This window comes from Tachysurus fulvidraco, chromosome 21, assembly GCF_022655615.1.
Source record: "Tachysurus fulvidraco isolate hzauxx_2018 chromosome 21, HZAU_PFXX_2.0, whole genome shotgun sequence".
Lineage (NCBI taxonomy): Eukaryota > Metazoa > Chordata > Actinopteri > Siluriformes > Bagridae > Tachysurus > Tachysurus fulvidraco.
The window spans coordinates 19,494,308-19,512,502 of record NC_062538.1 but is presented as its reverse complement, the minus strand read 5'-3'; the positions used below and the strand labels follow the sequence as shown (position 1 = coordinate 19,512,502).

The 18,195-nt window shown below is 42.4% G+C and overlaps 1 protein-coding gene across 1 annotated transcript in view; it reads right to left on the bottom strand.

Moving 5' to 3' along the window:
• Window positions 1–2,702: 2,702 nt before the first annotated feature.
• dnai1.2 (dynein, axonemal, intermediate chain 1, paralog 2) overlaps window positions 2,703–18,195 on the bottom strand; it is a 26,161-nt gene continuing 10,668 nt past the window's right edge. The window contains exons 19-20 of the mRNA XM_027152693.2: window positions 13,583–13,765; window positions 2,703–3,147 (exon numbers count right to left, since the gene is read on the bottom strand). Coding sequence (XP_027008494.2) covers window positions 3,043–3,147; window positions 13,583–13,765 — 288 coding nt within the window. The 3' untranslated portion in view covers window positions 2,703–3,042. The remainder of the gene's footprint in view (window positions 3,148–13,582; window positions 13,766–18,195) is intronic.

Sequence of the window (18,195 nt, the reverse complement as noted above, 5' to 3'; positions counted from 1 at the left end):
ATATATTAAAAAAAAAAATTATTATAAAATAAAAAAAAAAAAAAAAAAAATAAAAAAAAAAAAAAATAAAATAACATAAAAAAAAAAAAAATAAAAAAAAAAAAAAATAAAATAAAAGACACAACAAACACACAAATAAAACAAAAAAAAAATAAAAAAAAAAAAAAAACAACATACAAACACACAAACATACAAACAAACACACACACACACACAAACACACAAACATACAAACACACACACACAAACACACAAACATACAAACACACACACATACACACAAACACACACACAAACATACAAACACACACACATACACACAAACACACACACAAACATACAAACACACACACATACACACAAGCACACATACACACACACACACATACACACACAAACACACACACATGCAAACAAACACACAAACACAACACACACATACACACACATACACACACATATACACACAAGCACACACACATACACACAAACATACATACACACACAAACACACACACATATACACACACACATACACACAAACACACACATACACATACACACACTGCCCTGGCTAGAACACTTCCATTCTGATGTAAGAGGCGGAGCTTATTTGTTTGTGCTGTTTTTTTTAAGTTTGTTGTGTCTTTGCTGCTTATCCGTTTGTGTTTGTTTTGCTAGTTTTATCTTTAGTTGTATATTTTCTGCTGGTGTGTTTATGATTTGATGCATTTTTACTTGCCTTCTGATTGAACGGAATCTGGCCGTCTGTACGATTTTTCTGTTTCTCATTAACAGATCCCGGGGAGCCAAAGACACTGGAGATTTTCCTCTAATGAGCTCCTAATAAGCTCAAGAAACAGCAGGTTTTTGGCCTGCAGTAATGACAATGGGCAAGCTAATCAAAGCTGGGGTGCCAATACTTTATTCTTAGTTTGGGAAATAGAGATGATGATGAGTGGTTTTCTGTTGGCAACATCTCAAATTCAGTATTATTATGCGTAGAGGTTTTAATGACTGCAGTCAGATAGGAAAAGGAAAACTCTTTCATAAAAGCTTTTCTGATCCAACGATTACTTCTTTTTTTTTTTTCAGAGAGAAAAGAACGGCTTTGAAGACACTCGGAGGAGCTTTACGAAGAACATCAGCGTCTGCGTGATAAACCTGGACGACCACATCGAAGCTGGACATTACTGCAAGCAGGAGATGTTGCATACCTGCCTCATGGTGCACAACTAAAGCAAAGCATTAACATATAACAGTTCGCACTAGGTTACGGATTCCTTCTGCAGCATCCTCTTGATCGCTGTGCATGAGACGATTGAAGCACTTGAACAGATGTGAAGGGAGGAAACTAGGACGCATATTATTCCCGTTGAAGGAGAAGAGGACTGAGCAGGATGACAGTGCAGTATGGCAGAGGAGAAAAGCGTCTCTGTTTGTTGTGATCTTCAGACGGGGTTTTGAACAGCTTAACGCCTTGGCGTCATTGTCTCACTCGTCCAGGACTGCAGCGATTACTTCACTGCTTTCGACATGGAGTCCAGAGACATTGGTGTAGGACTGTCCACTGCAGCAGTAGTGGCTATAGTGTGTAATGTCCTGGTGGCTGTTCTCCTTCTTGTTCTTTTTCTCATCCTGTACAAGGCATGCAAAGTGCCTTCAAGTCAGGAGAGGGTTCCAGTGCTAGCACCGGCAAACACCCAGCAGAAGCATGAGCACAAGTATCTCCTCACCACCTGAGCATTAGCATGAAACCAGGAATGAGCAAGGTTTGGAGAAGATGGACACTCCACAGAGACCACGTCACGGAGTGTCCACTTAGTACGGTAATATAGTAGCTAAATTTAATGGCAGCCACCATTCACAGAATCCACTTCTGTTCTATAACAGTCGTCAGAACACATACGTGTCCTCATGAGCTTTTCTACGCTTAGAGAAGTAGAGATATGTTTCTTCACCATCGCTCCAAGCCTGTTTAGTTGGGGTTCCTACTGTATGTAAGACCGTGCGGCGTCAGCATGGCCCGCTCGCCGTGGTCTCTGATGTCTGAGCTCTTTGATTCATTAGCACTCAGCTTTGAGTGGTTTATATAAAGGTAAAGAGACACTTATGGTCCTCTTCACCACAGTCCAGTCATGGCTGCCAGAGTTGCACTCAACCCACACACTCTGCTTGGCCAGTGGACCGACTACCAATCAATACTGTGCTAATAATGACGCATACACCTGGGTCTTGAAGAGGCGCTCCACCGTAGTGCTTACAAGTGTGTGACTGATGCATTTTAATATCAAACAAGAGTTGTTGGGACTTTTTTTTTTCTTTTACTCATTGCTTGCTTATTTAAAGGGCCTGAGGAACCAATAAACAAATATCTTCTCATCCCATTTGCATATGATCTGGAGGTAACGAACCGGCGGTGTAGACATGACGAATGGTATTAATAAACACATCAGCACCCCAGAAGGCAGGATCCTTGTCTTTAATATGGGCGATGGGTTGGTTGGGGTGAAGGGATTCATATAGCACATAGAAGAGATGTTTGATAATAAAGGATAGAATATGAAAAATAAAACTACAAATGTCATAAATATAAAAGGCAAATACAATCGTTTATATGGTCGTTTTCCAGGTTTTCTCCGAGGAGACGTTTAAAGTTTAACTTTAAAGTTTTCCATATCAGGACAGGTTTTAGAGTTTCATTTCGTTTGTCTTAACTTGTTTATTTAACTTCAAAATAGAGAAAAGGAGGTGTGTAAGAGGAAGGATGGTTTATACAGTAGCTGCTGGAACACAAGTGATAACAGGAACATTTCACAACATTAAAATATTGTAAGTATCTGCAAATTGCCGTGCTATGAAAAGTACCTCGGATTTGTGTCACACCTTGTCATCAGTCTAACATGTTAATGATTGATATTCCTACAGTAGCATGTCTTATGTTTTATTCATTACATACTTATATACACGTGTGTGTTTTGTAAGACCGTAAGCCGGGACAGCTGTGATGTTTAAGAGCACTTGAGGTGTGGTGTTAGTCGGTTACTTCTGTACAGGGCTGTCTGTATCTCTCAGTAGACTCAGCAGTTTCTCCAGCTTTTCTACCTCCACCTCTGGCCCCTTTGGGACCTCCTGTCCCTTCTTCTCCTACAAAGACAAGGAAAAAGAAAGAGAAAGGTTTCGGTCGTATTAAACCAACCAATCATTCATTCATTTTCTACCGCTTATCCGAACTACCTCGGGTCACGGGGAGCCTGTGCCTATCTCAGGTGTCATCGGGCATCGAGGCAGGATACACCCTGGACGGAGTGCCAACCCATCGCAGGGCACACACACACACACTCACACACTACGGACAATTTTCCAGAGATGACATTCAACCTACCATGCATGTCTTTGGACCGGGGGAGATAACTGGAGTACCCGGAGGAAACCCCCGAGGCACGGGGAGAACATGCAAACTCCACACACACAAGGCGGAGGCGGGAATCGAACCCCTAACCCCGGAGGTGTGAGGCGAACGTGCTATCCACTAAGCCACCGTGCCCCCCCTTAAACCAATCAGCTTGTGTAATATTGTAAACACCGAATGCAGACACTGACTATAAAATGTTTGTTTCCATTTTAAGCTGGAAAGTCGAAAAAGAAAGAAAGCATTTCCCCTTGTTCCGTGCCACAGAGCACACAACGCTGAGCCAGACACGGCCGACAGGCAAGCGCCTCTGGTTTGGGCTGACAATGATTTAGACACATCATTTCCTCGGAAGAAGGGCGCCGAATGGGCCGCGCTCCCTATCAAAGATCATCGCTATGGTTACTGGCCTCACAGACGCTCTAATGAACCTAACAAGACGCCCCGAGGTGCAGTTCAGTTGAAAACTGCAAATAAATCCCTGTTTTATTCTTGGAGTCATTAAACCCTGCGCTAAATCTTAGTAACTGCTGACTGCTGGGGAAAACAAGGTCAGAGTAAACTAGGCTGTTACATAATCTTCCTCTAGATCATTCACACTCATTCATTATACAGAAGATCATTTTTAATAAAGTAGCACTGCCATGTTCAGTATTAGATATAAATAACTATAAAAAATATGCCAGAGGAACTGATGTGGCAAAATCCACCGAGGCTTCCACACCGATACAAGAAGATCTCTTCAAAGGCTTTATAAAAAATAAAGTAGCTCAAGGTGACAGGAACATAGAAACTGTTAACTTCTGAGTAAAGTAATGGAAGATAAGAGTTTTTGTGCTGGAGGTCCTTTGTGACCTTAGTATTATACGGTTCTACTGGGTGAAAAGATCTCAGGTCTGAGATCTCACATTCCAGCTAGGGGAAGTCATGACCTAATGGTTAGAGAGTCTGACTCTGAACCCTAAGGTCGTGGGTTCGAGTCTTCGGGCCGTTAGCTTGGCTACCTTCACCGTTAGCTTGGCTAGCTTCAATGTTAGCTTGGGTAGCATCACCGTTAGCTTGGCTAGCTTCACTGTTAGCTTGGGTAGCATCACCGTTAGCTTGGCTAGCTTCACCGTTAGCTTGGCTAGCTTCACCGTTAGCTTGGCTAGCTTCACCGTTAGCTTGGCTAGCTTCACTGTTACTAAAGAAGCCTTTTTTAAGAATAATTCAGCATTCACAGCTTGAGCAAGGCACTGAACCCCCCCCCAACTGCTCCCCGGGCACCGCAGCATAAATGGCTGCCCACTGCTCCGTGTGTGTGTTCACGGTGTGTGTGTGTGTGTTCACTGCTGTGTGTGTGTGCACTTTGGATGGGTTAAACGCAGAGAACAAATTATGTATGGGTATGGGTATGGAGTATGGGTCATCGTACTTAGCCGTATGTCACATCACATCGATTTCACTTTTCAGATCTCTAAAGTAATAAAATGTCCATTTGTGGCTCAACAAGTTGAAATTCACCATTTCAAAATTCTGCAATAATTAGAACGTGAAGTGAAGTGAAGTGAAGTGAAGTGAAGTGAAGTGAAGAGGCTATCATACTCGACTTCAGCTTCGTTTTTATGACATTCTCAAATTAAAATGGTTGTGAATTGTTACATTCTGCGTTCAAGATCATCAGATGGAAATTGTATCCTAGAACTTGGTAGAAATAGATGAAGTGACAGATCGGTGAGTGAACATACTGATCCAGCTCCTTTTTGATTTCCTACGTACAGCGACGACGAAACCGCCCTCGTCTCCGTTCGTTTTTTTCTTACCGCTAAAAAATTAGGGCTAATCTAGCCCGCAAGCTAGGAGTGATACTGTAAGAGCATTATGATGTAGTTTTCTTTTTCTATTTTATACAGTACATGTGTCAGCAGCAACGTCACTCCAGACAGCTTTTATGGGGGAAAAGGCTAGTTTGAAAGCACTTTAACATACTGAATGAGCTTCATCAGATTATTACATCGAGGTAAGTCAAAAAAAAAAAAAAAAAAAGCTCTAGCAGTTGAGCAGCTGGTTGTATCTCACTGGCTGGATGAATTTACAAAAGAAAAGTGAAAGAAATGAAAAGCGGTCTTTACTTCAGACTTCTCATTTAACTGTGAAAAAATAGCATAAAATACGCTTTCATTTTTCATTTCAGTGTCAGTGTGAGATTGTAAGATTATTGAGTACAGTGTGAATCCCGCTGTGTCTTATTGAGCTTGTTGAATCATCACTAGTGATTCAGTGATGGGGTCAGGACGCGTTATCTGGATTTGATTGGCTAATAAATGCACCGTACTGAAGTCATTCAGTCTCTATAGACAACACAACACCAATGACAAAGACAGCCATTATGAGCGGGTGATACGGTTCAGCCCGGACTTTTGGCCATGTGTATAATACTTTATGTTCGGTGTCAGTTTACCCTCGTCCTTTGTCCTGTGTAGTTTTCGTCTTTGTTCCTGTTCTATGTACCTAATTTATTAAACCAGTTTTTTTAAGCTATCCTAAATCTGGGTCTGTCTTAGGATAGCTTCCAGCCTGGACCGGCTTATTGGGAGCATATATATATATATATATATATATATATATATATATATATTTTCTCCCTGGACTTTTTTCTTTTTTCGGTGACATCGCTTCACATTTTATCCGGTGAGGGACGCCGCTCTCACTTCTGTTCCGCGGAGGGTGTCACCATCCTGGTTTTGTCCTTATTTTTTTTTTTTTTTGGTGTCCTGCGGCATTGCCCCAAACCTGGAGGACGTCATCTCACTTCTGTTCCGCAGGGGGTGTCGCAGGCCGGTGGTGGAGGATCCTTCCATTTCGTCTTTGTTCCTGTTCTATGTACTTAATTTATTAAACCCGCTTATTCGAAGCTATCCTGAATCTGGGTCTGTCTTCCTCCTCCCGGTGTGACAGCAGGATGACACTGTTTGTGGTACTGCTTTTAGCTTATTTTAGTGCAGTATCCCTAGTGCAGTATCCCTAGTGCTAGCATTGTGTATGTACCAGTAAAGCAGTTGTTTCCTCCACTGAATCACTCACAATATTTAAATCTTATTTGAATATTGCTCATGTAAATATCTGGAGGTGACACCTGAAGCATTTCCAGTCTCCAATGTCACCAGTTCTTGCTGATCCATTGTTCCATGTTATTTTGAATAATTATCCTCTCATTAGGATGACGGGTGCTTACTCTGCTACTGCTACTGCTGCAAACACATTAGCTATAAAGATATTATTTTACAAATTATGGACAAATTTCTCTATGCATCATTTTTTGGCCAATATGCAAAAGGTAATAATCTGGCTGATAAAGCTGCCAAATGAGCTGCTAGTATTTCCACTTCTGCTGATGAAGCTCCTCGTTTTTCAAGGACAATCTCCTTCGCTTGATTAAATTCTCTATTATTATTCTGCACAAACTCCAAGCTCTGTAGAAAACTGTAAATGATTAGGAGTGATTCAGGATTCTGATGGGAATCGTTCCCAGCGTCTGTTGCGCGGAATTAAATTGATTTTCACATCAGACTGATCATCTGGGACCGGTTCAGAACCAGTCATCTGATTTCTCATTTTATGGGGGTGGCCTACCAGAGAGATGGTGCACAAGTCCAAGCATTTATTTTAAACCCAAATTGCCCACGGACACATATTCCGATTGATTTTTATAGAATCGTGTCATAGTAGCAGGGCTATCAGGGTCATGTTTGTTTTTTGTTTGTTTTTTTTTCAGTCAAATTATAGTTTCTGAAGAAAGCTACCCAATCTTGTTCTGAAGCAAATAAACAGAATAAAATCTAAGAATTCCTGCAGACATTGGCTTTGGCAAACAAAAGAAAAGAATAAAATATTCATTCATTCATTCATTTTCTACCGCTTATCCGAACTTCTCGGGTCACGGGGAGCCTGTGCCTATCTCAGGCGTCATCGGGCATCGAGGCAGGATACACCCTTGACGGAGTGCCAAGCCATCGCAGGGCACACACACACTCTCATTCACTCACACACTCACACACTACGGACAATTTTCCAGAGATGCCAATCAACCTACCATGCATGTCTTTGGACTGGAGTACCCGGAGGAAACCGGAGTACCCGGAGGAAACCCCCGAGGCAAGGGGAGAACATGCAAACTCCACACACACAAGGCGGGGGCGGGAATTGAACCCGCAACTCTGTGAGGCAACCCTGTGAGGCAAACGTGCTAACCACTAAACCACCGTGCCCCCCAGAATAAAATATAAAATCATTAAATATCTCCCTAAAAAGGCTAAAAAGTGATGGCTAACATACTAACATACGGTAAGGCTACTTAGCATGAATCCAGAGAAGTATAATCAGGAATAATATATATTTACTCTCAAATGTTATTTCTTCCCGATTTATCTCTTCATATGAGACTCTCAAGGTCCAGTAGACAAACTTCTGAATGATCTATACAGTATACTAAAGTACTAAGAGCTCATCACGTCCTTGGGACCTGAACTAATTGAACTGTGATGAGCGATTACTCCCCACGTTTGCTCTTTAGCTTCTATAAAAGAATAACCTACAGACTAATATGCTTCATGACTCCTCATATATTGAGCTGTATATACAGTACTGTTCATCGCTGGGTAAGTACTGCTCATTTCCTTTGACCAGATGTAATATGGCACTGCAGATTGAAAATGATGCAGAATTTAGATTTTATTGCCTGTCAAATGTTATAAATCAGGGGCACGGTGGCTTAGTGGTTAGCATGTTCGCCTTCCCCCTTCAGGGTTCGATTCCCACCTCCGCCTTGTGTGTGTGGAGTTTGCATGTTCTCCCCGTGCCTCGGGGGTTTCCTCCGGGTACTCCGGTTTCCTCCCCCGGTCCAAAGACATGCATGGTAGGTTGATTGGCATCTCTGGAAAATTGTCTGTAGTGTGTGTGTGTGTGAGTTAATGAGAGTGTGTGTGCCCTGCGATGGGTTGGCACTCTGTCCAGGGTGTATCCAGCCTCGATGCCCGATGACGCCTGAGATTGGCACAGGCTCCCCGTGCCCCGAGAAGTTCGGATAAGCGGTAGTGAATGAAGGAAGGAATGAAGGTTATAAATCAGAAATGTTAAAAAGTACCAAAGTTTCATGAAGAACTTTTGCTAAACCCCTGGTCTGTTTCTCCTGTTAAAAACTCAATGAATATTTCAAACAGGTCTTAATTGCTGTCATGTTCAGCATGCATTCAGAAAACATGTAATGGCTTTTTAAAGCAGAGAAGACTTGGCAGATGGAACCCGAATCCAGACATCACAAATTCAGTAGATGATGTAAATCAATATTTTGTAGTAAGATAGATAGCTGGCTGTAGCACTGTGTGGCCACTTGACCAGAAAGAGTCCAATCCACAGATAATAACCTGCTGACAAGTAATACACCAGAACGGCAACAGGCAATGAATTCGGTGCCTGATGCTTCATGCTGTGATTTATACCCAAAGTGCTAAAGAATTCTCAAATAATAAGTCATGAGGTCTTGATTAAGCATCTATAACAGCAGCTCTGACCAGGCAGATCTTACACAGCATAGATGCTTCACGTATGCAGATTTAAAAACGTGTTTAATATAATGTGTTGATCTAATAAGACATCGTGGAGCTAAAGCTGCAACACTCGGCTTCCTGAGAGAAGAGAAAATCGAGGCTGTAAGGTAATAACTGCTTTTTTACAGAGCAATTACACTGACTCACAAAAAGTCTAATCAGAAATGCACTTTCTGCATATTAATGAGGTCTAAAGCTGAGTGACTACAGATAGGACTCTTTATATAGAAGCAGGAATCACAGAATATTCCAGTTATCCCAAATAATCCCAATCCCCCAATCACAATACTTATTAGTAATTAGTCATTAACGATATTAGAAAGTGATTTTACTTATTGATAATAAAACAATACAATTTATTCATTCATTTTCTACCGCTTATCCTCACTACCTCGGGTCACGGGGAGCCTGTGCCAATCTCAGGCGTCATCAGGCATCGAGGCATGATACATCCTGGATGGAGTGCCAACCCATCGCAGGGCACACACACACTCTCATTCACTCACACACACACACTACGGGCAATTTTCCAGAGATGCCAATCAACCTACCATGCATGTCTTTGGACCGGGGGAGGAAACCGGAGTACCCGGAGGAAACCCCCGAGGCACGGGGAGAACATGCAAACTCCACACACACACACACACACACACACACACACACTACGGGCAATTTTCCAGAGATGCCAATCAACCTACCATGCATGTCTTTGGTCCGGGGAGGAAACAGGAGTACCCGGAGGAAACCCCCGAGGCACGGGGAGAACATGCAAACTCCACACACACACACAAGGCGGCGGCGGGAATCGAACCCCCAACCCTGGAGGTGTGAGGCGAACATGCTAATCACTAAGCCACCGTGCCCCCTTTGAAGGGGAGAATGGAGGGTTGGTGATGGAGGGGAGGATGGAGTGGATGATGGAGGGGAGGATGAAAGAGAGGATGGAGGGGAGGATGGATGATGGAGGGGAGGATGAAGGAGAGGATGAAAGAGGATTTAGGGGAGGATGGAGTGGACTATGAAGGGGAGGATGGATGATGGAGGGGAGGATGAAAGAGAGGATGGAGGGGAGGATGGATGTCCCTGCACTAGTGTGAACTAACACCATTCACTGCTCAGTGTCCAGGCTGCTCTTTTTGTCTCTGTTGTAGACTGCGATTTAACCTGTCGCCCACACCAGGACCACATTGATCTACATCACACGCACACACGCACACACCCCGAGTGGGGTAATAAACAAGCTTGGGAAACATAAAGGTCATACTTGAGTGTATTTGTAAAAGACTCCCAGAAGCTGTAGATGATTTTTCTCTACTTTCTTTGCAGCTATATGAGAATTGTATCGATTCAAATAGCGATCAATATAAAAGTCTTTCTTTTCTGAGTAGAAAGCACGATACAGTATTAAGACATGTATCAAAAATAATACAGTAACGTATCAAAGCTAATAAAATGCTACACCACAGAGTTGGTGAATTCTCCAGTCTGATTCATTTCCTGCACCAGCAGCTCAGGTGTAATGTTAATGTGCGCCTTCTAAGTCATTATTGTTTCTACACTAACAGCTCAAATCGTTGATATGGTAAAGTTTTCTATTAGGAAATGTTTATGTAGCTTCCATGGATGCAGTCTTCAATGTCAAGACGTGTATCACAAAGCTGTTCTTTAGGGCTTTGGGGTATTTATTATGAAGTCTTATTCAACCTCAAGAAAAGGGGGCACGGTGGCTTAGTGGTTAGCACTTTTGCCTCACACCTCCGGGGTTGGGGGTTCGATTCCCGCCTCCACCTTGTGTGTGTGGAGTTTGCATGTTCTCCCCGTGCCTCGGGGGTTTCCTCCGGGTACTCCGGTTTCCTCCCCCGGTCCAAGGACATGCATGGTAGGTTGATTGGCATCTCTGGAAAATTGTCCATAGTGTGTGAGTGTGTGAGTGAATGAGTGTGTGTGTGTGTGTGTGTGTGCCCTGTGATGGGTTGGCACTCCGTCCAGGGTGTATCCTGTCTTGATGCCCGATGACGCCTGAGATAGGAACAGGCTCCCCGTGACCCGAGAAGTTCGGATAAGCGGTAAAAAGTGAGTGAGTGAGTGAGTGAGTGAGTGAGTGAGAACTTCAAGAAAAAGCAAAAAATAGAGCGTTTACATTTGTTATAAATGAGAACTAACTTGTTTAGTGGATTAAAAACGAAAAAATATTACTGTCATGCTTTAATACATCAGCTCTTTAATACATCCGAGTAAATGTCTCACTTTGCTCCCATATTACCTTTAATATGTCCTTGTAACTGCTGCGACAGTCCGTTATGCAGCGTGTATATAACAGCAGCTCTTTACCATGATGTACTGTTGGCCTGTGACATTTAACACCACAGCTGCTGTAATCTGTACAAACGTTTGGAAGCTGACGCAGAGCAGCGGTGACCACACGGATCTGGATTTTTGCAATGACAAAAGAAAACACTTTGCACTTTTGCTTAGTTTGGCAAACACCCACATGGCAGCTTGTTTCCGCAACATATTGAGTGTGGACGGGAATATGAGAGAGAGAGAGAGAGAGAGAGAGAGAGAGAGAGAGAGAGAGAGAGAGAGAGAGAGAGAGAGAGAGAGAGAGAGAAAGGAAGCTAAGAGATGATCATTATCTGCTGGGAGCAGCTCAGTCTGTGTGACACTGTTATTTATCCCGCACAGTGCAGGCTTAGGCCTTACTCATGATCACTGATTCATTCTAGATGGATAAAACAACCCTCATAAAACCCGACAGTCACTTGCAATAATAATGCAAATAAATGCATGAATACTGAGTAGCTTAATGTTGGACAGAACGTATCAATCGGGATTAAAATAGAGAATCAGCGTGTTTATGGCTGAATATGAACGATGGGATGGACAGGAGAAAATAAGCAAATGAGCTAAGAGATGACGGTCCTGCGAAAGGCGCTTCGGTGCAGTGAGAACAGGCAGAGCTTATATACCGCTCTCATATGGAACAGAGCCGAATGTTAAAACGTTTAATACCACAGTGCTGTTGAAGTCTCATATCTGCCTGCTCAGAAGGTTCCCTTCATTCTCTATAACAGCAGATCTGACAGTAGTGAAGCTGCAATATTAATGAGCTTGTTCTGATTTATTATGGTCTCTTGTGTGGGTTGTAATGAATGGAATTAAAAAAATGTGCTGTTGTAATGATTGGTATGTTAAAGGAGTCTCCAGTGTCAGCGTTTTGTAAAAGTCAACATCTTTTCTTTCCTGTCTCTCATGGCTGTTTAAAGCATTAACAAAACTCTCAAGAGAATTTACTGTATAGATGCTGTATCGTGAGCATTAGGAGAAGCTAATTAGTTTCATGGAAGTTTCACTTGAACCATATGAACCCTAACTATACACGGAGAAAATGTTTGACGTGTTGTACTTTAATGAAAATAATATAATGTGGCAGATTGTTGTAGAAGAGGAATAAAACAATCTGGATGTGCAATATAAGAGTTAGTGCTTCTCTCCTTCGAGCTTGTTTGGTAGCCTTGTGAGGTGACTGGGGAGGAGTTTAAGCTAATTCAGTGGCTGGATTTCTGTGCCGTCTTAAATGGATGGGCATCATACATGGAAATACATTTTATGTTCATTGTGTTCTTATTGATTCTATTTATTTTGGTTTTTATTGTTGTTTTACTGGAAAGCACCTTGTGCTCCTTTTGGCTGTTGTAAGGTGCTCTATAAATAAAATTTGATTGATTGATTGATTGATGGACAAGATAGTGGGTGGGAACTGACAAAAATTATGCTGGAGGAAAATGAAATCAAAAATTCGAAAAATTCGAGAAGCATGGATGACCAGGTTAAAGGGTTCATTCATTCATTCATTCATTCATTCATTCATTCATTCATTTTCTACCGCTTATCCGAACTTCTCGGGTCACGGGGAGCCTGTGCCTATCTCAGGCGTCATCGGGCATCAAGGCAGGATACACCCTGGACGGAGTGCCAACCCATCGAAGGGCACACACACACTCTCATTCACACACACACACACTCACACACTATGGACAATTTTCCAGAGATACCAGTCAACCTACCATGCATGTCTTTGGACCGGGGGAGGAAACCGGAGTACCCGGAGGAAACCCCTGAGTCACGGGGAGAACATGCAAACTCCACACACACAAGGCGGAGGCGGGAATCGAACCCCCAACCCCGAAGCAAACGTGCTAACCAATACACCGTGCCCCATTTTAAATGGTTATACAATGATAAAATGAATTCCTGCAAGCCTAATTGGGCTGTGGTGAGAAACCTTAACTTTTAATTATTTTTCTGGTCTCAGTAAATCAATAATAAATGAGAAATTTCCCACAGCAGGAATGGCTCGAGTACACTGAATATGTTCCTCAGTTGTTATTACAGCATATGTGAGGTACAAAATCAAATCTTGCCTTGACTTAATGATGTTGAAACTCTAGCTAAGTGGAAATGGATATCAAGCCAGGAAACTATTAATATACTGACATAAAACATCATGAGTTGGTGCCTGAGGCTATCAGCCAGGAGCTCCTGTGGGCAGTTTGTCAAAGTTTTCTTTTTGTTTGTTTTTTACCTTTGGCTTCTTGCGGAGATTGGGTGAAAGCTTCAGGCTGGTGACGTAGCCTCGGTCATCTCCCACGATGATGATGGGGTACACTGGGTTAAACTCGATGTGAGTTAGCTTGGTCTTCTTAGACACCACAGCCTGCTGGCATATGGCTTCGTATTTGTTGATGCTCAGGTCAAACACATGCACCTGTGAGATAGATGGAAGAGCAGAACGAGGCTGGTTTACAATGAAAATGAACAGTGAAAAGGAAAAGTGTAGGCAAATGTGCTACATGACACAGTTAAAAGAAATTAACATCCTAGTAAACTCTGTGGTAAGTCTGTATAGTAATGCTGAATAAACCGAGGTGAACAAAACGGCCAGTGGAAAACACCTAGCCAACTTTGTGCTAAAGAATAGTGAGTACAGAAATGACAACATCGTTGAATGTGTAGAAGTCATTTTTCTGTAACATTTCCATGGATTGGATTAATATCTCCCCCTACACTGAAGGTTCACTGCAAATAAGTACAGAGTACTGATCACCATAAGAAGTGTGGGAGTCTTCCAGGAGTGGTGTCTACTGGTGTCTGCATGATGGCTCACTAAATGATTTAATTAGGATAGAAATGATGTAAATCATATGCCATGGACTTCATAGTCACCTCAATTGAGTCATAAGTGAACTGCAGTAAGAGATAATGTCATGAGGTTTGTGAGAAGTCTTGTGAGCCATCTGGATTTGTTTTTCACTTCTTTTCCCCATTCTTTATACTGTAGTAGGCTTCAGACTAATTGGGTTGATAGATGGATGGAAGTGAAAACCCTTGGACCATGCCCACTTTGGGTTCACATGTATATAGATGGATGGATGGATGGATGGATGGATGGATGTTGAATAGATGGATAGAAGGATAAATAAAGGAATTTATGGAAGAATGTGCAGATAAATGGATAGATGGAAAGCTGGATAGAAGGAAAAAAATATGGATATAAAGAAAGGATGGATGGATGGATGGATGGATAGAAGGACAATAGGACAACCCTTAGGCCACACACACTTTATATTTTTATCCCCATAACAAATAACAGTGTAATTCCTGCATAATTTTTCATGGAGAAACATTTTGCCAGCCCCAAACATTGCGAGCAAATTATGTATGCAATTAATTGTGCAGCTCTAATTCACTGGAGCAGCAATCTATGCAAGGTTGTTGCACACAAGTCCAGGAAGGTCAAACACTTACAGTACAGTGTTTGCTCTTAACTGACAGAACAATTTCAGCACATATATGCGCTCTTATTTAACAAAGAATTGTAATCAATTGTGCAAAATGAGGTAGAACGCTGACCTTAGCAGTTTGACAACACTGCATTGGAGTGTGCAACTTAAGATCACCTACAAATAATGCAGTGTTTCCCCAGTCAATAGCATCTCATAACAATGCCCACACACACACACACACACACACACACACACACACACACACACACACACACACACACACACACACACACACACACAGTTCATATCGAAATGGAGACACTAAAGCTAGAACTGAGAGTCGGTGTAGACAACAGTTAGGAAATAATGTATATATAGAAAGATATGAAGACTGAACTTGACAGTTAGAACATTTCATTCTGGGAAGCAATGAATAAGAGGCAGAATGAGAGAAAGAGCTAGAAAGGGAATTAGAAGACACAAAAAATGCACCTAATAATAGTGCTGATCATTTTTCATGGCCATTAGGCCACCCACCTCAGCAAAACAGCCAGTCAAAGTCCACGGACAGAGGCTGAGAGATTGCAGAAGTGCCCGTGGTAAAGTGTTAGTCAAGCAGCATGGCTCATAGTTAGTCACAGAGCATTACCAAATGCCCTTCTCTATTCTAAGCAGCTGAGGCAGGGGCGCAAATACACAAAAATACACACGTAAGGGCTGGAGAAGCCATCTGTAACTGTAGGAGGACCACTGAAAGCACATACTGACCGACAGCATGGCTCTGTGGTGGAGTCGTGTAGCAGTCGTGTTCCTGCAATGGTGCTCTGAGTGTATAAAAAGACTGACGTACATATCAACATTCTACAGCGACGGTCACTTTCAGGCTGATGTGAGTATAGAAGCTGTGAAGGTGTCAGTAATGATTCAGTCTGTGTACTCGACTTGAGATGAATATACCACACAGCAAAATGCTCTATCCTCCAGGAGAGGAGCTGAATTCTGGAGAGATGCCAGTCTCACTGAGACTCTGGCGCTTACTACTTATTTCCACACTGTGACTTGCACGATCATGCTGGCACACAGTCCGACTGGCACTAAGAAAGACCCACGCAGCTCCGAACTAACAGAATGAAGCTTGATTTAACTAAAGCCAATTGGCACTGCTGGAAACAGGCAAAAACAAGAAACACTCACAGATGCACCATACAAAATGTCCTTCTTTAGTGCAGCATCCCATGAGGCATAAAACACAGTGTGCTTTTATAAAGCGTAGCCTCTCTCAGGCTGAACATCTGTGATTCACTTAAAAGTATGTGGACACCTGATCATAAGACCTGTGTGTGCTTGTGGAACATCCTATTTTTGGTGGTTCAGTGGGTGTGGTTCAGGGCTTTGTGCTGGTCACTCCAACCTTAACCAAACCTTTTCATGGCTCTTGCTTTGTTTACAGGGGAACCGTCATGCTGGAACATGTTAAGTTCGAGTGATCAAGTTCATGGAAACCGTTTGGAGAAGACTCGCATATGGATGTTTGTGTAGTCAGATGCACACAGTTGGTTATATAATGCACCCAAACAGTATAACCCTGCGTTCCCACTAGTAAGGTAAATAAATAAAGTCGTGGCCTAATGGTTAGAGAGTCTGACTCCTAACCCTAAGGTTGTGGGTTTGAGTCTCGGGCCGGCCATGACTGAGGTGCCCTTGAGCAAGCACCGAACCCCCCAACTGCTCCCCGGGCGCTGCAGCATAAATGGCTGCCCACTGCTCTGGGTGTGTGTTCACGGTGTGTGTTTGTTCACTGCTGTGTGTGTGCACTTTGGATGGGTTAAACGCAGAGAACGAATTCTGAGTATGGGTCACCGTACTTAGCCGTATGTCACGTCACCCATTTTTGGTTCAGAGTTCCTGTGCAGTACAAAGAGTCTATCAAACTTTAAAACCAAAAAAATATTGCTAGCAAAAATGACAGTATTACTCTTTTACAGAAGCTTTCTATGGGTTGTAAAGGAAATATGTCTAAACCTTTCCATCATCATGCCCTTGTATAGCACTAGAGAATTTGAAATTCTGCCATTTAATCCAGCAGCTTGGCTAGCTTCACCGTTAGCTTGGCTAGATTCACCGTTAGCTTGGCTAGATTCACCGTTAGCTTGGCTAGCTTCACTGTTAGCTTGGCTAGCTTCACCGTTAGCTTGGATAGCTTCACCGTTAGCTTGGATAGCTTCACCGTTAGCTTGGATAGCTTCACCGTTAGCTTGGCTAGCTTCACTGTTAGCTTGAGTAGCTTCAATGTTAGCTTGAGTAGCATCACCGTTAGCTTGGGTAGCATCACCGTTAGCTTGGCTAGCTTCACTGTTAGCTTGGCTAGCTTCACCGTTAGCTTGGCTAGCTTCACTGTTACTAAAGAAGCTTTTTTTGAGGACAGAATAATTCAACAGCACACTGAATTGTTTTAATGATCTAGCCACCAATAGAGATGACACTAAGTTATTGCATTTCTAGGATAAACAATTCTATTTTGTAACTGTATAATTTGAAAGCATTAGTATTTTCAACACTGGCTTAGGAACAAGCTTGCATTGATTTCTTTTCAGCTTCAACAGAAAGTGAGGGAACGGCTGTTCATTCTTTAATAAAGAAAAATGCTAATTTGGGAAATTGCTGAGGTAGAAGAGGAATAAAACACTTTAGAACGTTGCTGTTGCTGTAATACAGTATCTCTGAACCATCATCACCTAGTCTTTATTATTTTCCTTATCAATATTATCAAATCCGTATGTATAAAAGTATAGAAAGATTTCGCAGCTAACTACAAAAAGGACAGTTTTTTCTGGACAACTAACTCAGGACCATCCAGTCATCTGTTCCATCTTGTGTGTCTCATGTCCATTACACAAGAGGCCCAGCACTGATATTACAAAATAATACTGTGGCAGAAACATTTTGTCTAATGACATTTTTTATGTCAAGCTTGACAGCACACAGGTGAGTAACATGACACCTTCTATTGTGTACATACGGTGGAGCTGAATATACAGGACATGTCTTCAACATCCGTTCTTAGGCAGATAGTTAATGTCGGGCAGGTTAATGGCTGTCCCTGTACACTAACACAAACAGACATGGGTGACGGAGTGTGTGTGTGTGATGTGTGTGTGTGCAGCATTATGAAACACCAGGAGTGGAATCTCACCATGTAGCCGCTATGCTGTTTCATTAACACCTATTACACTCCTTAAAAGTGTGTGTGTGTGTGTTTGTGTGTGTGTGTGTGTGTGTGTGTGTGTGTGTGTGTGTGTGTGTGTGCATTTTTTGTTGTGAGTAGTTTAGAATGTCTTTGTAAATGATGAGAGCATCATCACAACTAGTTACTCACAACTTTCTGCATCATTTCACTAGCAAGACCTCAGCA